Source organism: Leptodactylus fuscus, chromosome 3 (assembly GCF_031893055.1).
Source record: "Leptodactylus fuscus isolate aLepFus1 chromosome 3, aLepFus1.hap2, whole genome shotgun sequence".
Lineage (NCBI taxonomy): Eukaryota > Metazoa > Chordata > Amphibia > Anura > Leptodactylidae > Leptodactylus > Leptodactylus fuscus.
Window position 1 is genome coordinate 125,357,519 of NC_134267.1, and position 18,782 is coordinate 125,376,300.

The 18,782-nt window shown below is 42.4% G+C and overlaps 1 protein-coding gene across 1 annotated transcript in view; it reads right to left on the reverse strand.

Annotated features, from left to right (window-relative positions):
* Positions 1-18,782, reverse strand: part of LOC142197756 (uncharacterized) — a 234,218-nt gene that overhangs the window by 167,282 nt on the left and 48,154 nt on the right. The window contains exons 28-32 of the mRNA XM_075268284.1: positions 14,793-14,883; positions 13,191-13,256; positions 10,964-11,076; positions 3,783-3,882; positions 2,978-3,091 (exon numbers count right to left, since the gene is read on the reverse strand). Coding sequence (XP_075124385.1) covers positions 2,978-3,091; positions 3,783-3,882; positions 10,964-11,076; positions 13,191-13,256; positions 14,793-14,883 — 484 coding nt within the window. The remainder of the gene's footprint in view (positions 1-2,977; positions 3,092-3,782; positions 3,883-10,963; positions 11,077-13,190; positions 13,257-14,792; positions 14,884-18,782) is intronic.

Here is an 18,782-nt window from a genome sequence, read left to right on the forward strand (position 1 = left end):
GCAGCAGTCTGGCAGCTGGAAAGGCTGACAACCCATGCTGTTGGCACCAGCTCAGCAAGGACACCATGCCTATGCTGTAAATGTACAACATGGTGCAGTAACTTATCGACCATGCCGTGCATTTGTATGAGGGAATTGGTTAAAAACCACAAGACTGATTAAGACAGTTCAGGGAAACAAAATGGTGGGATACATCAAGAGGCATAGAAGCGCATGACAAGAACAATGGTATGCCTGTATCCAATTCACTAGTACGTGAACACTGTGTATATAAAGGACATAGCTGAACTATAGAAGGAGTGGAGAGAAAGGCAACCAAGATAATTTGGGTTATAAAGTACATGAAAGATTAACAGATTTAGGGAGAGGCCCCACATTGCGGATGTGAAGCTTTTTCTTTTTGATTTTGGATTTCACTGCAGTTTTTTTGAGCCAAAGCCAGGAGTGGATTGAGCAGAAGGTAGAAGTATAAGGACTTCTTATATATTTCTACTTCTTTTGTAGCCATTCTTGGCATTGGCTTAAAAAAATGCAACCAAATCTGCAAAAACTGTTGAATTTCTGCAATGTGGGGCCTCAACCTTAGGGTTAGTTCTAGAGATGAGCGAACACTAAAATGTTCGAGGTTCGAAATTCGATTCGAACAGCCGCTCACTGTTCGAGTGTTCGAATGGGTTTCGAACCCCATTATAGTCTATGGGGAACATAAACTCGTTAAGGGGGAAACCCAAATTCGTGTCTGGAGGGTCACCAAGTCCACTATGACACCCCAGGAAATGATACCAACACCCTGGAATGACACTGGGACAGCAGGGGAAGCATGTCTGGGGGCATAAAAGTCACTTTATTTCATGGAAATCCCTGTCAGTTTGCGATTTTCGCAAGCTAACTTTTCCCCATAGAAATGCATTGGCCAGTGCTGATTGGCCAGAGTACGGAACTCGACCAATCAGCGCTGGCTCTGCTGGAGGAGGCGGAGTCTAAGATCGCTCCACACCAGTCTCCATTCAGGTCCGACCTTAGACTCCGCCTCCTCCGGCAGAGCCAGCGCTGATTGGCCGAAGGCTGGCCAATGCATTCCTATGCGAATGCAGAGACTTAGCAGTGCTGAGTCAGTTTTGCTCAACTACACATCTGATGCACACTCGGCACTGCTACATCAGATGTAGCAATCTGATGTAGCAGAGCCGAGGGTGCACTAGAACCCCTGTGCAAACTCAGTTCACGCTAATAGAATGCATTGGCCAGCGCTGATTGGCCAATGCATTCTATTAGCCCGATGAAGTAGAGCTGAATGTGTGTGCTAAGCACACACATTCAGCACTGCTTCATCACGCCAATACAATGCATTAGCCAGTGCTGATTGGCCAGAGTACGGAATTCGGCCAATCAGCGCTGGCTCTGCTGGAGGAGGCGGAGTCTAAGGTCGGACCTGAATGGAGACTGGTGTGGAGCGATCTTAGACTCCGCCTCCTCCAGCAGAGCCAGCGCTGATTGGCCGAATTCCGTACTCTGGCCAATCAGCGCTGGCCAATGCATTCTATTAGCTTGATGAAGCAGAGTGTGCACAAGGGTTCAAGCGCACCCTCGGCTCTGATGTAGCAGAGCCGAGGGTGCACAAGGGTTCAAGTGCACCCTCGGCTCTCCTACATCAGAGCCGAGGGTGCGATTGAACCCTTGTGCAGCCTCGGCTCTGCTACATCAGAGCCGAGGGTGCGCTTGAACCCTTGTGCACACTCTGCTTCATCAAGCTAATAGAATGCATTGGCCAGCGCTGATTGGCCAATGCATTCTATTAGCCCGATGAAGTAGAGCTGAATGTGTGTGCTAAGCACACACATTCAGCACTGCTTCATCACGCCAATACAATGCATTAGCCAGTGCTGATTGGCCAGAGTACGGAATTCGGCCAATCAGCGCTGGCTCTGCTGGAGGAGGCGGAGTCTAAGGTCGGACCTGAATGGAGACTGGTGTGGAGCGATCTTAGACTCCGCCTCCTCCAGCAGAGCCAGCGCTGATTGGCCGAATTCCGTACTCTGGCCAATCAGCGCTGGCCAATGCATTCTATTAGCCCGATGAAGTAGAGCTGAATGTGTGTGCTTAGCACACACATTCAGCTCTACTTCATCGGGCTAATAGAATGCATTGGCCAATCAGCGCTGGCCAATGCATTCTATTAGCTTGATGAAGCAGAGTGTGCACAAGGGTTCAAGCGCACCCTCGGCTCTGATGTAGCAGAGCCGAGGGTGCACAAGGGTGCAAGTGCACCCTCGGCTCTCCTACATCAGAGCCGAGGGTGCGCTTGAACCCTTGTGCAGCCTCGGCTCTGCTACATCAGAGCCGAGGGTGCGCTTGAACCCTTGTGCACACTCTGCTTCATCAAGCTAATAGAATGCATTGGCCAGCACTGATTGGCCAGAGTACGGAATTCGGCCAATCAGCGCTGGCCAATGCATCCCTATGGGAAAAAGTTTATCTCACAAAAATCACAATTACACACCCGATAGAGCCCCAAAAAGTTATTTTTAATAACATCCCCCCCTAAATAAAGGTTATCCCTAGCTATCCCTGCCTGTACAGCTATCCCTGTCTCATAGTCACAAAGTTCACATTCTCATATGACCCGGATTTGAAATCCACTATTCGTCTAAAATGGAGGTCACCTGATTTCGGCAGCCAATGATTTTTTCCAATTTTTTTCAATGCCCCCGGTGTCGTAGTTCCTGTCCCACCTCCCCTGCGCTGTTATTGGTGCAAAAAAGGCGCCAGGGAAGGTGGGAGGGGAATCGAATTTTGGCGCACTTTACCACGCGGTGTTCGATTCGATTCGAACATGGCGAACACCCTGATATCCGATCGAACATGTGTTCGATAGAACACTGTTCGCTCATCTCTAGTTAGTTCATTAAATTTCTTTAGTAATTTTGCATGTAACAAAAGTGGAACAATATAACATGTGGTATCAAAATAAGCACACCTCCTGGTTATTTATATTAATATCTACATCTGCCCAAAGTGTGTTCCGAAATCGCTGGTCAAACTCAATGAACTTCTGGAACAAGATATAAAGCGTTCCAAGTAGATCTAAATCCTAAAAGAAAAAAAAAAAAAAAATTTAGAAATGCATATATACTATAAATAACATTTATTGGCAAAAATATTATTTTATTATATATACGCTTAAAAATGTATTGTAAAGTATTCCGAGTATAAGGTGAATAACTACTCTTAAAATTGTAAGATATAGTACTTTTTATACTTTTTAAATACACTATAGATAGTGATATGGCAAATTAAAAATAAAATAATCAAAAATTCAATACACAAAAATAGTCAGCACAGCCAAACAATATAAACTATATTTTTTTGCAATTACAGATGAGAACACTTGATGGAAACATGTCTGTTTCTCCTACACCTAGAAATCCAAACCTAGAGTTCCAAACCATGTAAATAGGCACCACATGCAAGGATAAAATACCCCTGGTATACTAATTGCGTGCCCCAATGAGGACCCAGTGGTCACTGTATCATCATTACATTCACACATATAAAGTTTCATTTGATTCCAACTTCTTCTTGGTGCATTATTTTTAATGATTGTATTTTCACCTTATTACTACCTGCCAGATATATAGATTTTTCTGTTTGTTTTGATCTTGGACCTATTATGTCACACAGTATATGGCTGAGAGTAGCTGGCATAACAACAGCACAGAAATAAGTGCATTTTGCCATGTTTTATTATCCAATCTTCAATTTATGTGGCATTATCTCCATACCTTTCCAGTCCTGTCCAACTCATAAAACGTCTTTGGAACAATATTGAAAAGTTTTTGCACTGAATTCAGGGTATTTCTTTTAGTATCATATTCCTGGTATCTGTAAAACAGAGTAGTATTTTATCTTGCCATGAAGGCTATCAGAACAAAAGAAAAAAAATAAGCATACAATACTTAACTAGGAACATTGTGAGGTGATTATAGGAAACATTGTAATATATTTTATCAGAGAGATAAAGATGTTTTTGTTCAAAAAATTTTCTTGCAGCCCCGGCTTCTGATAAACTGCCTTTCACTCTGAAAATCTCTGCTGTATCGCTGCAAGTCACATGACTCAGGTAACTAATTTCTTTAGAAGTCTATGGAGTAGGGAGTGAGCAAAAAAGTGCAGGAAATAAAAGAAGTAGGACAGGCTTAGGCTGAAGCTAAAGCTGAATAGAAGTGTTTTATTCCAACCAAAGCACTTTACTCACATTACTACAGGTCAGTACTTGGCTATATATGTTCTGCACGGCCCTGGAGTTGTCTATGAGTAAGGAGTAGACTCCTCAACTGCTTACTATGAGCAATGTATGGCAGCTGGTGTGAACCCATCAGCTCAGAGGGCTATGCAAACTATAGATACAGCATGCAGAGTCTGGAATTACTAAAAGTGCAAAATATGAGTCATATGATGACCAGAAGTAGACATAAAACTTACCCTGAAAAGTCATCAGATACACTTATATACACTTTCAGGGCTATTTATTTATTATTACTGTACTGTACCTATAATAGGTTAAAACAATGACTCACGGTTCACATGAGCACCGGGTGGGACACGGACACTAGTGGACCTTGTTAACTTTAATGGGGTCCGCCAGGTGTCATTTCAAAACCGAAAGCGGGGGAGAAAAATGTCATCTGTCTCTGTGACGGAGTCTTGGAGACTCCAATGCATTTTGAAACCAAGTATTAATAAGTGTCCTTATCTCTTCCGGACATCCACTGTACTATTACGACAGATGCCATGTCTTTAAAGATTCGTAACACCATAAAATTTTTGGCTGCACATTCAACATTGTAACAACAAATAAATGGTACCATTATGAAAAACGATTTGTCCTGCAAACATTAAACCATCAAATGGCTCCATGAATGGAAAAATAAAAAGTTATGGGGTTTGGAAGGCGGGGAGTCAAAAACAGAAATCAAAAAATGCCTCTGGTGGGAAGGGGTTAATAAACATACTCTAATAAGTGTTTATTATTGTCAAACTATTATAGTCTGTGCTTCTAGTTTGTTTTCCATACAGTAGAGGCTGCTTAGTCCACTGTTCAGTGATATTCCTCAATCAAGCTATTTCAGGGATCATTCACTAGTCTGTTCTCCTAAGGAGAAAAAAAAAACCACTCTGTGTGAGTCTGATAAGAACTCACCTTAAATGGGTGTTTATGACCCTTAGTAGCACAGCAACAAGGGCTACAGAAGGAGTGAGCAATCACTCAGCTGCTCTGATGGATTGCTCTCTGAATGAGACAAACCAACCTGTATTGTACAAGAAAAAAACAAACTGCAGAGTAAAAATAATTAAAGAGGACCCTTCATGTCCTCAGGCACACGCGGTTTTAGGCTAAGGCCCCACTGGGCGGAAATTCGGCACGGACGCATTGCAGTTCTTCCCACAGCGCTTTCAACAGAAAGTTCATGGAATTTTATATCTGAAGGAAAGCCGCCAGCGTTTTCGTAGATATAATTGACATGCTGCGATTTTCAAAGCCGCAACGGTTTTGGAAATCGCAACGTGTCCGCGCTGCGATTTTTTTCTGCAAAGTGGGCATGGGATTCGCATGAATCCCATCCACTTTGCAAGTACTGTAAAACACCGCGATTTTTACTACGGCGTTTCCGCTGTGGCCAAATCGTGGCGTTTCCGGCCAGTGTGGGGCCCCGGCCTTATAGTCTAGCTGTGCTGTGAGGAATGCCCCTCCTGACAGTACTCAGCTACGGACAGTACTGTCAGGAGGGGCGTTTCTTACTGTTGGCTTTCTAGCGATATATAAAACCACATGTGCCCAAGGACATGAAAGTTCCTCTTTAAGATGTTTTAATATAATACTAGTGAAAATAATGTTTTTTAAGTCCATAACAGGTACAATTCAATAATAATAATAAATTCCCCTGAAGGTGTACATAGGCCTTAAGCAAAAATTCACATGACGAAATTGAGAAGGAAGTTGAAAGTTTTAATTCTGAAATGACTAGAACAGACACGGTTAGAATTACAGCACTGGTTTACTGTAATCTCTCAACTATGTTTCCTACTCCCACACTGCATACATTCCATTGCTCTAGGAATTTATCAAATACATTTTCTAATGCAAAGTTAAGTGTGAGCTAAGTGAAATTCATTATGTACCAGCAGTGGCGTAACTAGGACCGGCGGGGCCCCATGGCGAACTTTTGACATGGGGCCCCTTCCACTGACTGATGCCCGCTGCAGACCTCGTCTGACACCCCCCCCGCCCCCAGCATTCCTTCGTGCGCTATTAGGCCCCATAGTGGTCCCTGTACACAGTATTATGCCCAATAGTGGCCCATGCACACACTATTATATCCCATAGTGGCCGCTGCATACAGTATGATATCCCATAGTGGGCTCTGCACACAGTATTATGTCCCATAGTGGCCCCTGCACACAGTATTATATCCCATAGTGGGCCCTGCACACAGTATTATATCCCATAGTGGCCCCTGCAAACAGTATTATGTCCCATAGTGGCCCCTGCACACAGTATTATATCCCATAGTGGGAACTGCACACAGTATTATGCCCCATAGTGGCCCTTGCACACAGTATTATACCCCATAGTGGCCCCTGCACACAGTATTATGCCCCATAGTGGCCCTTGCACACAGTATTATGCCCCATAGTGGCTCCTGCACACAGTATTATGACCCATTGTGGACACCCATGTACAATTATTACACTCTTTCAGACTCCAGAGAATAATAATTGGAGACTCAGGGGGGATAAAAACATAAAAAAACAATGTTACTTACCTATCTCCGGCTCCCCTGCAGTCCTCGGTGGCGTGGACTTTCTTTAATGACGTCTGGGACGTCACATGACCCGGGAAGTCACATGACCGGGCCCTACGTCTAGGGTCATGTGACATCAGGGAGTGTCCAGAATTAGGCCCGAACCTGCCCGGAGCGTGTAGAGGTAAGTACCGTAACATGTTTTTTTCTGTTCCTTTACCTCCCCTGGACCTCCAATCATTATACTCGGGGGTCTGAAAAGACCCCTGAGTATAATATTGATGTCTGTGGGGCCCGTAGCGTCAGTTACCGATCCCGGCCACTGCCAGGATCGGTAAGTAAATAGGGCCCGTTACCAGATGGAGTAACTACAACCGGTAAAGGGGAAAAAAAACTGCTGCGGTAGCGGCAGTCGCCGGGCCCCTAATGTCCCAGGCCCTGTGGCAGCCGCTACCCCTGCTACCCCGGTAGTTACGCCACTGTGTACCAGTTTCAAATACAGACCATGGTTCATATATGAGTCCCAAGTGTTTAATATGTACCGAGTCTAAACATCTTATATACTATTTTTCTTATAGAGTCTATAGTTCTATCACACTCTTATAGATACACAGGCGGATTCCACAATATTTTACAGAAACACAAGCTATAATGTATAAAACATAATGAAAAGCCTAATGAAGCATGAGATAACACATTGATATTTTTTGTCTTCTCATTTGCATTGTAGGACTTTTAATCCTTTTAACAAAACCAAAATACAATGGTAATAAAAAGGTAGAATGTAAAGGTATGGTAACAGGTATTTGTCAAAATGGTGCCATTAGAAAACACAACTCATCTAGCAGAAAAACAATCCATTATATATTAACAGAAAAATGATAGTGATGAGAAAAAAAATCTCTGTCCACATGGAAAAAAACAATAGCTGCACCCTTAAAGTGGTTTTCCAGTTTTTAAAAAACGAGGACCAAATAACAGGTTTAATGCATAAAAAACACCTTGTAATATATATTCTGTTTAAATTCAGCACTGTTTTTCTCATTTATTTTCAGTTCATTCAGCTCAGCTGTGAGGACGACTCCTCCCTGTGAGCAGTTCAGCCGAAAAATCACAGCAGCATGTGACCACAGCTAAGGGTGTGATTTATTAGCTTTGATTTAATTGCAGGGGAGAGTAGAAAAGGGAAAGGCAGTTGAATCATGGGAAATGTAGTTTGTTCACAGATGTCATAGAATGTAAGCTCTCATAAGCTGGGCCCTCAATGCCATTGCTTGATATGTTAATTTCTATGTTACATTGTAAATGTCTGTTTTTGTCTGTTCATGTGTCCTTTGATTTGTAAAGTGCTGCTATAGAAATAAAGTTATTATTATTATTCGATTCATTCAGTGCCGGATTTACCAATAGACTAACTAGGCTTCAGCCTAGGGCCTCAAGATCAAAAGAGGCCTACATTCAAATTGTTAGCAAAATTAAAATTACACTATTCTAAAAACAGTGAACACTAAAACACTGCCGAAAATAAGGAGAAATTCTATGCATATGACTAATAAACAAACATAAAAATGTAATGGTTAAGATTGTGGTGGAGCTACCACCAGAGGGCAGCAACAACTTGCCCACGACATACAAAAACCGGAAGGTGACGTAAGTCACTCTCTCTTCTACTTTGTATTCAACGCGGTGAACAGCAACGAAGAATCGCGCTCTCAACAATAAAGTATTTGTTCAGATAATCTAAGAATGAGTAAAAGATTTGAAAGTGGCGCTTGCAAACGCAAGAAAAAGAAGCTACATGAGTATGAGGCAAAGAAGCTAACGCCGATTACTGCTTACATGCATGTGCCAACTAGTACTACTCAATTGGAAGCAATACAGCACGTTGTATGTGAGGACACGGCTGTTGCACCAACTCAAAGTGAAAATATGGAACTAATTCAAGAGCAACTTACTGAACACGAATATACAAACGAGCCACAAGAAAATAATATGAATATTCAGAATTTTTTTCAGACAACTAATGAGAAACACCATGTTCAAGATGTTGCAAATTTAAATAGTGATGTCAAATATCTGTCTACTGTAACAGATGTTGGCTTGTGGACAAATTTATCGCAAAATGATGTATCATATTGGGTAGAGACAGGGCCGGCTCCAGGTTTTTATGGGCCCTTGGGCGACAGAGCCTCAGTGGGCCACCTTGTAAAGGAGGTGGGGGATTTGCCGCTGCAAATTTGGCTCCACCCACTTATGTTGACTCCGCCCATTATCATTAATTTATCATGTGCTCCCACACAGTATAATCCTCCTACAGTCACCCGTAAATTATATACCCCCCCTCCATCTCTCCCCTAGTTTCATATCCTCTGCCCCCAGTTTCATGTCCCCCCCTCCATCTCTGTCCCCAGTTTCATCACGTTCTCCCCCTTCATCTGCCCACAGTTTCATGTCCCCCGTCTCTGCCCCAGTATCATGCTGTTCCACCCCCCCATCTTCCCCAGTGTCATGCCGTCCCCCCCCCTCCATTTGTCCCCCCAGTTTCATTGGGCCCCCTCCATCTCTGTCCCCAGTTTCATGCCATTCTCTCCCCACCCCCTTCATCTTCCCCAGTGTCATGCCGTTCCCCCCCCTCCCCTTCACAAAGACAAACACTTACACTCACCTTCCATCGTTCCCCCGACGCTCCTCTCTCCGCTCTCACTCCATTCACATACGCGATTATAGCAGGAGCTGTGATCTCAGCTCCTGCTTTAAAGCTGTGGCCCGGCTTGCGTGTGTAGGCGCGATGTGATGATGTCATCGCGCCTACACACGCAAGCCAGGCTGCAGCTTTTAAAGCAGGAGCTCAGATCACAGCTCCTGCTTTAATCGCCTATGCATTTAATTCAGCTCATCGGCGTCCGTCGGACGCCGATGAGCTGATATCGGGACAGGCAAGTGCTGGGGCAGGCAAGTGCCGGGGGGCCCCCAGAGGCTCTGTGGGCCCCAGCACTTGCCCGACTATGCCGTGCGCTGACGCCGGCCCTGGGTAGAGAAGGGCCTTTCTCAAGTTCAGCATCACTGTGGACCATTTTTAAATTCTAAGCGAGAATATAAGAATCAGTCCAGATTTTATACAAAAGCAATTTTTTATTCAACAAAATCCAATGGAGAAAAATATACCCTAGAATGGCTTGTGTACTCTCCCTCAAAAGGCCGTGTTTTTTGCTTTGTTTGTAAACTCTTTGCAAATATTGCATCTTCTGCAACAGCATTAACTTCTGAAGTGTTTAATGATTGGAAAAACCCTGCTATCATTCATACTCATGAAAATTCGGAAAATCATAGGAATGCTATGTTAACGTACTTAACAAGAGCAAAAGGGAAAACTTAAAGCTAGAGGAAGAAATAAGAAAAGAGCAGCAATACTGGCGATACGTTATAGAAAGAATTTTCGCTGTAATTTGCACTCTTGCAGAGGGAGGCTTACCATTTAGAGGAGACAATGAATTTTATTATCTCTCATGTAATTTACAAATTTAAAAATTGGAGGTGAAAGGGCCTCATAAGTGGAATAGCCTAGGGCCTCTTTTCATCTAAATCTGGCACTGGATTCATTGCATATAAATAACAGTGATACAAGAAGCAGCAAGTTAAGGCTCGTTCACATCTGCGCCCGGTCTCCGTTCTGCAGGTTTCCATTTCCTGCATAAAACAGAGGCAGGATACGGAAACCTGCAGGATTCTTTCTCACCCATTCATTTGAATGGGTGAGAAGGCTGTCCAGCCGTGAGCGGCGGTGAGCGTTTTGTGCTCTCCGCCGCGAAACTGGGTTTTTTAATCTGGACACAGAGTCGGACATGCAGTACTCTGTGTCCGTATTAAAAAATCCGGTTTCACGGCGGAGAGCATAAAACGCTCACCGCCGCTCACAGCCGGACCCGGTCTGTGCTTTCCGTCTTCTGGCATGCAGAAGACGGAAAGTACAGAACGGAGAGTAGAACGCAGGTGTGAACCTAGCATAAAATAAAGTGAAGCAAAGGCTGTGCAAGGGAACAGTGAGTATTTAGCACTGTTGTGGATGTATTTGCATATAATTTTTGGAAGCTGGATAACAACTTTAAGAATTTAAAATAATCAGTCATTCAGTTACGAGAATAATTACTATCAATACTTACCTTTGATTGAAATCATGTAGTCGTGTCACAGCTTCCTCTGGCTTCACACCAGGGGCTGCTGGACCTTGTGTATCAAAGTGGTTTCTAAACTGGATTACCTCCACAACAAAGCTCTGTGAAGAAATGGCAAAAAATTAATCAAACTGACATGAAGAACTCCACAATACTAATGGATGCACCTACAGAGGATGCAGATGATAAGTCACAACTGGCCCTGGTGCCTTAGGGGAGCTCAAAGACCTCTCTGATATATATCAATACTAACATTATAAATTCTACATTGTTGGTGGGGGATACTGTTACAAATATCAGAACTTTCAAGTTATGCTGTTAATAATACTTTACATTAAATGTTAACAAGTGCATTCATTTTCATTCTATCAAAAGAATTGTAGAATAAATAATGGTAATACGTAATGTGACAGTTTTTGCAACAACATCTCGGAGCACTTATTATCTGAGATGTGGTAGGGCGTCGCTCAATATTATGTTGTGTTATACACATGTTGTGGAAGCACCAAACCAGCAAAATTTCTGGCCTAAGTTTCTGGGGGCAGATTTACAAAAACTGTCTAAAATAAAAACTGTCTTAGTGGCCAAAAGAACTATAAAAAATGAAAACTGCACTGTGATTGGTTTCCCTGGGCAAGTAAGAAAGTTTTTATTTTAGACATTCTTTATAAATATACCACATTGTCTCCACTTAGAGATCCTGAACTATGTGTACCGAGTTGTGTTGAGGACAGTGGGCAGTCTACTCTATGTTGCTCGGGAACTAATTACAGTCCATTGAAAACAGTCTATCCCACCACCCAGAAAAGAGTTTACTGATAAGATAAATATCATGCTGTTAAGTGAGAGAAGAGTGTTTCAAAAAACGAAGGCCTATCCTAACTTTAAGAAACTCTGGCTGCTGTATTTGGACACTTCAGGCTTTCCGAGGGCCCGACTATTGAAAAACAAAGGAAGGGATACATGTAGACCAACATTAAGTACTCCTGTTCTCACAATCCCTACTTTATAACAAAGATGCATGCAGTTATATACTCAAATACCTTTAGCAGTGTTTTTTGGGTGTCTGTGGGAGCTCCTGGCATCTTCTGAATTTGTTTACATGGTGTAAATTCCTGTTCTTTTTTCCTACAACTACCATGATGAATTGCACTTCACTCAGAGCTGACTCACACTACCCACCTCCTCCATCTCTCACTCCCTTACACCTCACACTCCATTTCTGTTTCCCTAGCAAGCCCGCTGACTAGTAGCCTTTCCAAACTAATTAACTAACTCAGCCCACCTCCTCAGCCCATCATACTTACCTGTCCTTGCTCAGAATATCCAGACAGGAAGACAGGTAAGTATGATGGAGTAGGGAGGTTAATATTGGAAATAGGAAAATGGAATGTCACTGGAAAATCTGAAAGACACTGGTTTTATCCTGTAAATCTGCAACCTGTGACTGCCTAACATAACTGCTCTGAAAAGCAGCCATGCGTAACTTTATATTTTCTTGGCCTACCTGGCACTGGGGTAAAAAAGCAGGGGGAGGGTGATTCATTTTGGACTGTGCTGTATCTATCTTATTGTTAGAAATTCAACAGAAACTTTTTAAAAAGTCACATTTGATATATTTTTTTTTTTTTAATGTAGATTATGAGCCCCATTTGGGGATCACAATGTACATTTTTTTTCCTATCAGTAAGTCTTTGTAGAATGGGAGGAAATCCATGTAAACACAGGGAGAACATACAAGCTCCTTTCAGATGTTGTTCCTGGCAAGGCTGCAGTGCTAACCACTGAGCCACCGTGTTGCCCACATTTGATAAATTTTGACAGGCCAACTGCATCTACTTTCCTACCCACTTTTCAAAAGTGGAATGAGCAGTGCAAAATTCACAAAATGTTCATTCAAATAAGTCCAAAAAAAATCATACAACAGAACTCTGGATTGCAGGGCTTCATCAATTCCCTTGCAAATGTCTATTTAATTTTTTTTATTACTTTTATAGAATGTTCTTCCACAATGTCCAGTAAGCATCAAATGTTCCCAATTACACTGTGTACAGTTTTATATGAATACAGTGTTTCTATTGTATAACCTAAAGCCAAAGCGATCACTCTTCAAAGAACTGTTTTTGTAATAACATCTTTGCTGTGGATTCTACTCACCCACATATTGCAAGAGATTAGAGTAATATGATGTAAGCTGTAAAGCATGCACTCTTACTTTAACTTGTTTGTCAAGTTCTTGCTTAAAGATGTCCTGTTTCTCTTTCATTAAATTGTCCTTTACCTGTAAAAAATACATTAAATTACTTACATATGAAAACCATACTTGAAATGTCAAATATAAAACTCTGTTGCTGGAAAAAAATACAGGTTGATTGAGATTTTAATAAATGATTATTTTCACAATTAATTTTCATTTTTATTAGATTTAATCTGTAAATAGCTCGAATTACAATTACAATGGTGTAACAACTCTACCTGTTCGGGTCTCTGAAAGCTCACTACCACTCCCCCCTCCCCCTTCCTTGCTGAGCAGTCAAGGCAGCAAACGAAACATTACAGGCAGCATGAGGGAATGATTTATTACCTGTGAATTCATTGTAGGGGAGAGTGGAGAAGGGATGAGTACACAGAGAGTGAGAGCAGGCAGTGATATAAGGAGCAGCAAGTAAAATAAAGCCAAGTAAATGCTGTGCAAGGAAAAGGTGAGTATTTAGCACTGCAGTGGATTTATTTTCAGACAGTTTTTGGAAACTGGATAACCACTTTAATGACAGTGCATTAACTTGATGCAGGAAAACTGTACAAGTTATCTTTTATGTTCACAAAGGGAAACCACAGTAGACTCCACTGAGTTGGTTCCACCAAGCGTTGTTTTGATTTAAAAAATAATAGTGCTGTGCTTTTCTGTCAAAAGCCCAACAGATGTAGACATAGTCTAATAAATACGAGGCAAACCTAGGCACCACTATATCTGGTATTGAATTTTGTAAGAGTGCTATTGTTTCTGCAAGAAGGCAGACATACTTTTGTAAATCTCAAACAACCTCTTTAGCTAGAAGCTAAGTATGAGTTTTTAAAGGAATCTTACCACTGTATTCATCAGTAATTAGCAATAGCAGTGCTGTCTAGAGCAAGTTCTTAGGTCTCGCACATACCTTTAATGTGGCTGAATGGTCTGACATCTTTGAGAGTAAATATTTTTACTCCGTATGTAAATGACATGATATGTACATTATTAGTGTACAAGGGGTGTGACTACACCTCTGGGTGCACTTGTTCTCAGCTCCCCCCACTACATCTCCTCCCCATACTACCTACACAGCTATGACATGTGAACCCCTGAAGTGAGGAACTGAAAAATGTAAGGGTATGTTCATACAAAGTTTTTTGCAGGCGGATTTTGGCGCAGAATCTGCCTCAAAATCCACCTGCAACAATTACTTCAATGGTAGCCGATCGCCTTTTTTCTGCTAGCTAGTAGCGGAAAAGAAGAAGTAACATGACCTATCTTGTCGCGGATTCTTCGGTTGAGTCAGCCATGGCGTCTGCAGCTCGAGACACGCTCCTGATTAGGCCCATTAATTCAGACCTAATCAGGAGTCGGATGCCACGATGGAATGCCGATGCTGCATTGGCATCCCGTCGCGGTTAGCAGCGCGGAATGTTCACAAGGCAGAAAAGGTTTCCACCACCTTTTCCTCTGTGTGAACATACCCTTAGTCTGCTGCAGTATCCCTTTTAATACCCGATTAGGAAATGTGAAAATGAATGGTTATAAACATTACTACTAAGATTAAGTATATCAGTTATCACTCACAACACTGGTAAGATCCATCAATTCAGCCCATTTATTCCTCAAGTTTGTTACATCATTTAGTTCTTCCCTTGGAATGCGAAGCTGATAAGACCTGAAAACAGAAACATTTGTGCGTGTTTTAAGATATTTGCCCTGGAGAGGTTCACAAACATTTTAATATTCAAGTACTTTAGTGCTAAATACATGACAAAATGTAGGTCATGTAAGAAATTATGAAATTATTTTGGCCTAATTAAAAGAGTTAAAATATGTGCAATGTTTCCAATAATATTATACCATTATTTTCTTCCTAAAATTCAATTTTACACAAGATATGCAGACTCGTTGCTCCAAAGAGTTAGTTTGCATATTGACAAAAAAGTGTTTTTTTCGGCAACAGAGGCACCAATTCGCAAGGTCGAAACAAGTTTGATTCATGTGACCTTAACCTATCTATCTTCGGGGTTGGGTTGATATTCTGGGTTATAGTTACAGACTCACTTTAAAGGGGTATTATCACGTCGCATACTCACCAGTCTTCGTTGCTGTAAAATCTTCTGTCTTCCTGCTTTGTTGCGTCATTGGTGGGCGGGGTTACATATGCAAAGCCAGCGGCGAGATGCCGCTGGCCCTGCGTGCATGCTTATAGATGGTGAGACCAGTCTAGCCTTCACAATGCTAATACAGACCCGGCATCCGCTTCTTTCTATTACAGCGGATGCCGGGTCTGTATTGGCATAGTGAAGGCTAGACTGGTCTCACCATCTATGAGCGTGCACGCAGGGCCAGCGGCATCTCGCCGCTGGCTTTGCATATGTGAATACAGACCTGGCATCCGCTGTAATAGAGAGGCAGATGCCGGGGAGGGTTAGACGCCGGCACAGATGCACAGATGCCTGCAGCATCGCTATGCTCCTGCCCTGCATGAAGCCAGCAGCGGCAGGAGCAATGCTGTTATTCCACCACCCCCTCCCCCCTTCCCCCCCCCTGGAATAGCAGCATTGCTCCTGCCGCTGCTGGCTTCATGCAGGGCAGGAGCATAGCGATGCTGCAGGCATCTGTGCCGGCGTCTAACCCTCCCCGGCATCCGCCTCTCTATTACAGCGGATGCCAGGTCTGTATTGGCAGCCCCTTCCCCCCAAAGGGTAAACTACCCCCCCTCCAGGCTCGCTCCGTGCACTTAGCCCCTCCTCCCTCCCCCTGAGAGCAGCAGATACATCACTTGACTTATGACCAGATAAGTCAAGGGATGTGTAAAAAAAAAAATGAATAAAGTGATATAGTGGACAAACAAAGCAGTTTTGCTGAAGCAATGTATTTAGGAAAAGTCTTACATTCACATTAACAAGCAGTATAGATAGGATCTGTGGGGGGCTAATAATATCTTATGAAAAATTGTGTATAGAGGTGGGGGCTGAGATTGTTCTATCTGTCCAGAGATGAGCAATTTGGAAACTTGCCAGACTGGTTATGTAAATACTATGCTCTGTGTATTGGGTGATGCTATCTTACAAAGGATGGAGACAGATCATCTGGAACCAGGGGCATTGTTAGGAAAGGATCAAAGACCAAAGACCCTTTTAGAGATAAAGGGACAAGAGAAGGGTAATTAAGCTAATTGTCTCCAACAAGGATGTCTATTGTCTTTAGAATACCATGAGATAGACATCTAGGGTGTGTATTTGAGACATGTGCTGATGGCTGCCATTTTCTGAGACCATGCGGTCACTGACTCCATTTTAGAGTAGAGCTAGCCCTCAGGGGGGTGTGACCTCTCTCCAGTTTCTTATCCAATAGATATGCATCAGGGCTATTGTTACAAACTTCTCCACCAATGGATGTTACGCTAATTACACTAGCCAATCCTGTTCTGTCTATGCCATGTGATATATACTGTTGTTCTAGCCACCATTAAAACAGAATCCATTTTGATACACCACCACCATGTGGCTCTGTTGATTCTCCAGGTCAAAGATGGCTGTAGCCGATCTTGGCCTGTTAATTAATTTTCCTTTACAGACAGCATATCTCTGGGGTATTATGATTCCCCCAACAGATCCTTGTGATGGGACAACCCCTTTAAAGTAAAATCACCTCTCACTTTCCTTATGTCTTATTGATCGCTTCCCTTTGCTCAGAATACAAAGTAAGGGACTGAAGGACTGCAAAAAAATAACTAAATCATCATAAACATACATTAACAACACAAATTACACTAAATTCCTTCTCTGCTTCAGAGAAGATAATATACACTCTATCTAGTCTCAGACTTAAATCAATAAATTAATATTGATAACTTCCTGAAAAACTAGATGGCTACTATATGAAGTCAATACAGAATATCTGTAAGCTAAATGATGTCAAGCGAAAAGCCTGGGCAGCAGATGATGAGAAGTGGCTTAAAACGTTTTAAGGTAATGAATGTTTTAAAAATGTGGACCTGTCACTTGTTACATTTTCAAGAGCAATATCAAAGGAAAAGTACAAGTCATCATTTTAAGAAAAGACTCATTAGAAATGCTATCTTATGAAGTATACAATCATCCACTAAAATAGACATGTCAGGAGTGGAGACAGATTCTCTTTAAAACTGTCTCTCTAAGGCCTGCTTCACAACCGCGTTCGGGTTTTCATTGTGGGAGTCCGCTTAGAGACCCCCCAAAATGGAAACCTATCCACATAAAAAAAAAGCGGTTACCTAAGGAATCCTATGACCCCATAGACCATAATGGGGTCCGTGTGGTTTCTGCACGAAAAATGCAGAGAGAAAAGTGCTGATTGCAGGACTTTTCTCTCTGCATATTTCACGCAGATAGGCAAACGGAATGGCCCGAACGCAGATGTAATATAATGGCTCTGTTCACACGTATATTATCACTTCTAACAGAAACCATCATGGATGTCAATGGCATTGAACAGGCTGTAATGATCATATTCCAAGTCTATTTGTGATTCTGTTATGTCATTGTCTAATTTGATGGACAGAATACTACTGCATGCAGTACTACTTTTGTTGGCAAATGAGACAAAACAACTTCTAGTGGCTTACATACAGTATCTCACAAAAGCCTGTACATCCCTCACATTTTTCTAATTATATTATGTATTTTCATAGGACAACACTAAAGAAATGACACTTTGATATAATGTAAAGTAGTCAGTCTACAGCTTGTATATCAGTGTAAATTTAGTGTGCCCTGAAAATCATTCAAACACACAGCCATTAATGTGTAAACCCCTGGCAACAAAAGTGACTACACCCCTAAGTGAAAATGGACAAATTGTGCCCAAATAGCCATTCTCCCTCCCTGGTGTCATGTGACTCGAGGTCTCAGGTATGAATGGGGAGCAAATGTCTTAAATTTGGTGTTATCATTCTCAGACTCCCTCATACTGGTCACTGGACGTTCAAGATGGCAACTCATGGCAAAGAACGCTCTAAAGATCTGAAAAAAAGAATTCTAGCTCTATGTATAGATGGCCTAGAACCGTGATAGTGAACCTATGACTTGCATGCCAGAAACGGCACGCAGGGCCCTTTCTGCTGGCACACATGCTGTCACACGAATTGCTCACTAACGGGGAATCCGGTAAAGATCCCCTGTTATTGAGCGATTGCTACTTTCAGCTGTATGTGCAAATTAAGGTTAAATTGCCGTGTTGGCATTCCACATTAATTTATTGGGTTTTGGGTTGAAGTTTGGGCACTCGGTCTCAAAAAGGTTTGCGATACACTATAAGAAGATTGCCAACACCCTGAAAGTAAACTTCAGCACGTTGGCCAAGACCTTACAGCGGTTTAACAAGACAGGTTCCATTCTGAACAGGACTCGACTGGTTGATCAAAGAAGTTGAGTGCCAGTGTTCAGCATCATATCCAGTTGTTTTAGGGGGCGTTCACACTTGTGTCCATGTCTGCCTGCTGGGTTTCCATCCGATTCCCTGGGGAAACTGGATAGGCGATAGCTTCCAGGCGGTCACTTTTAAAACCTATTAATTTGAATGAGTTTT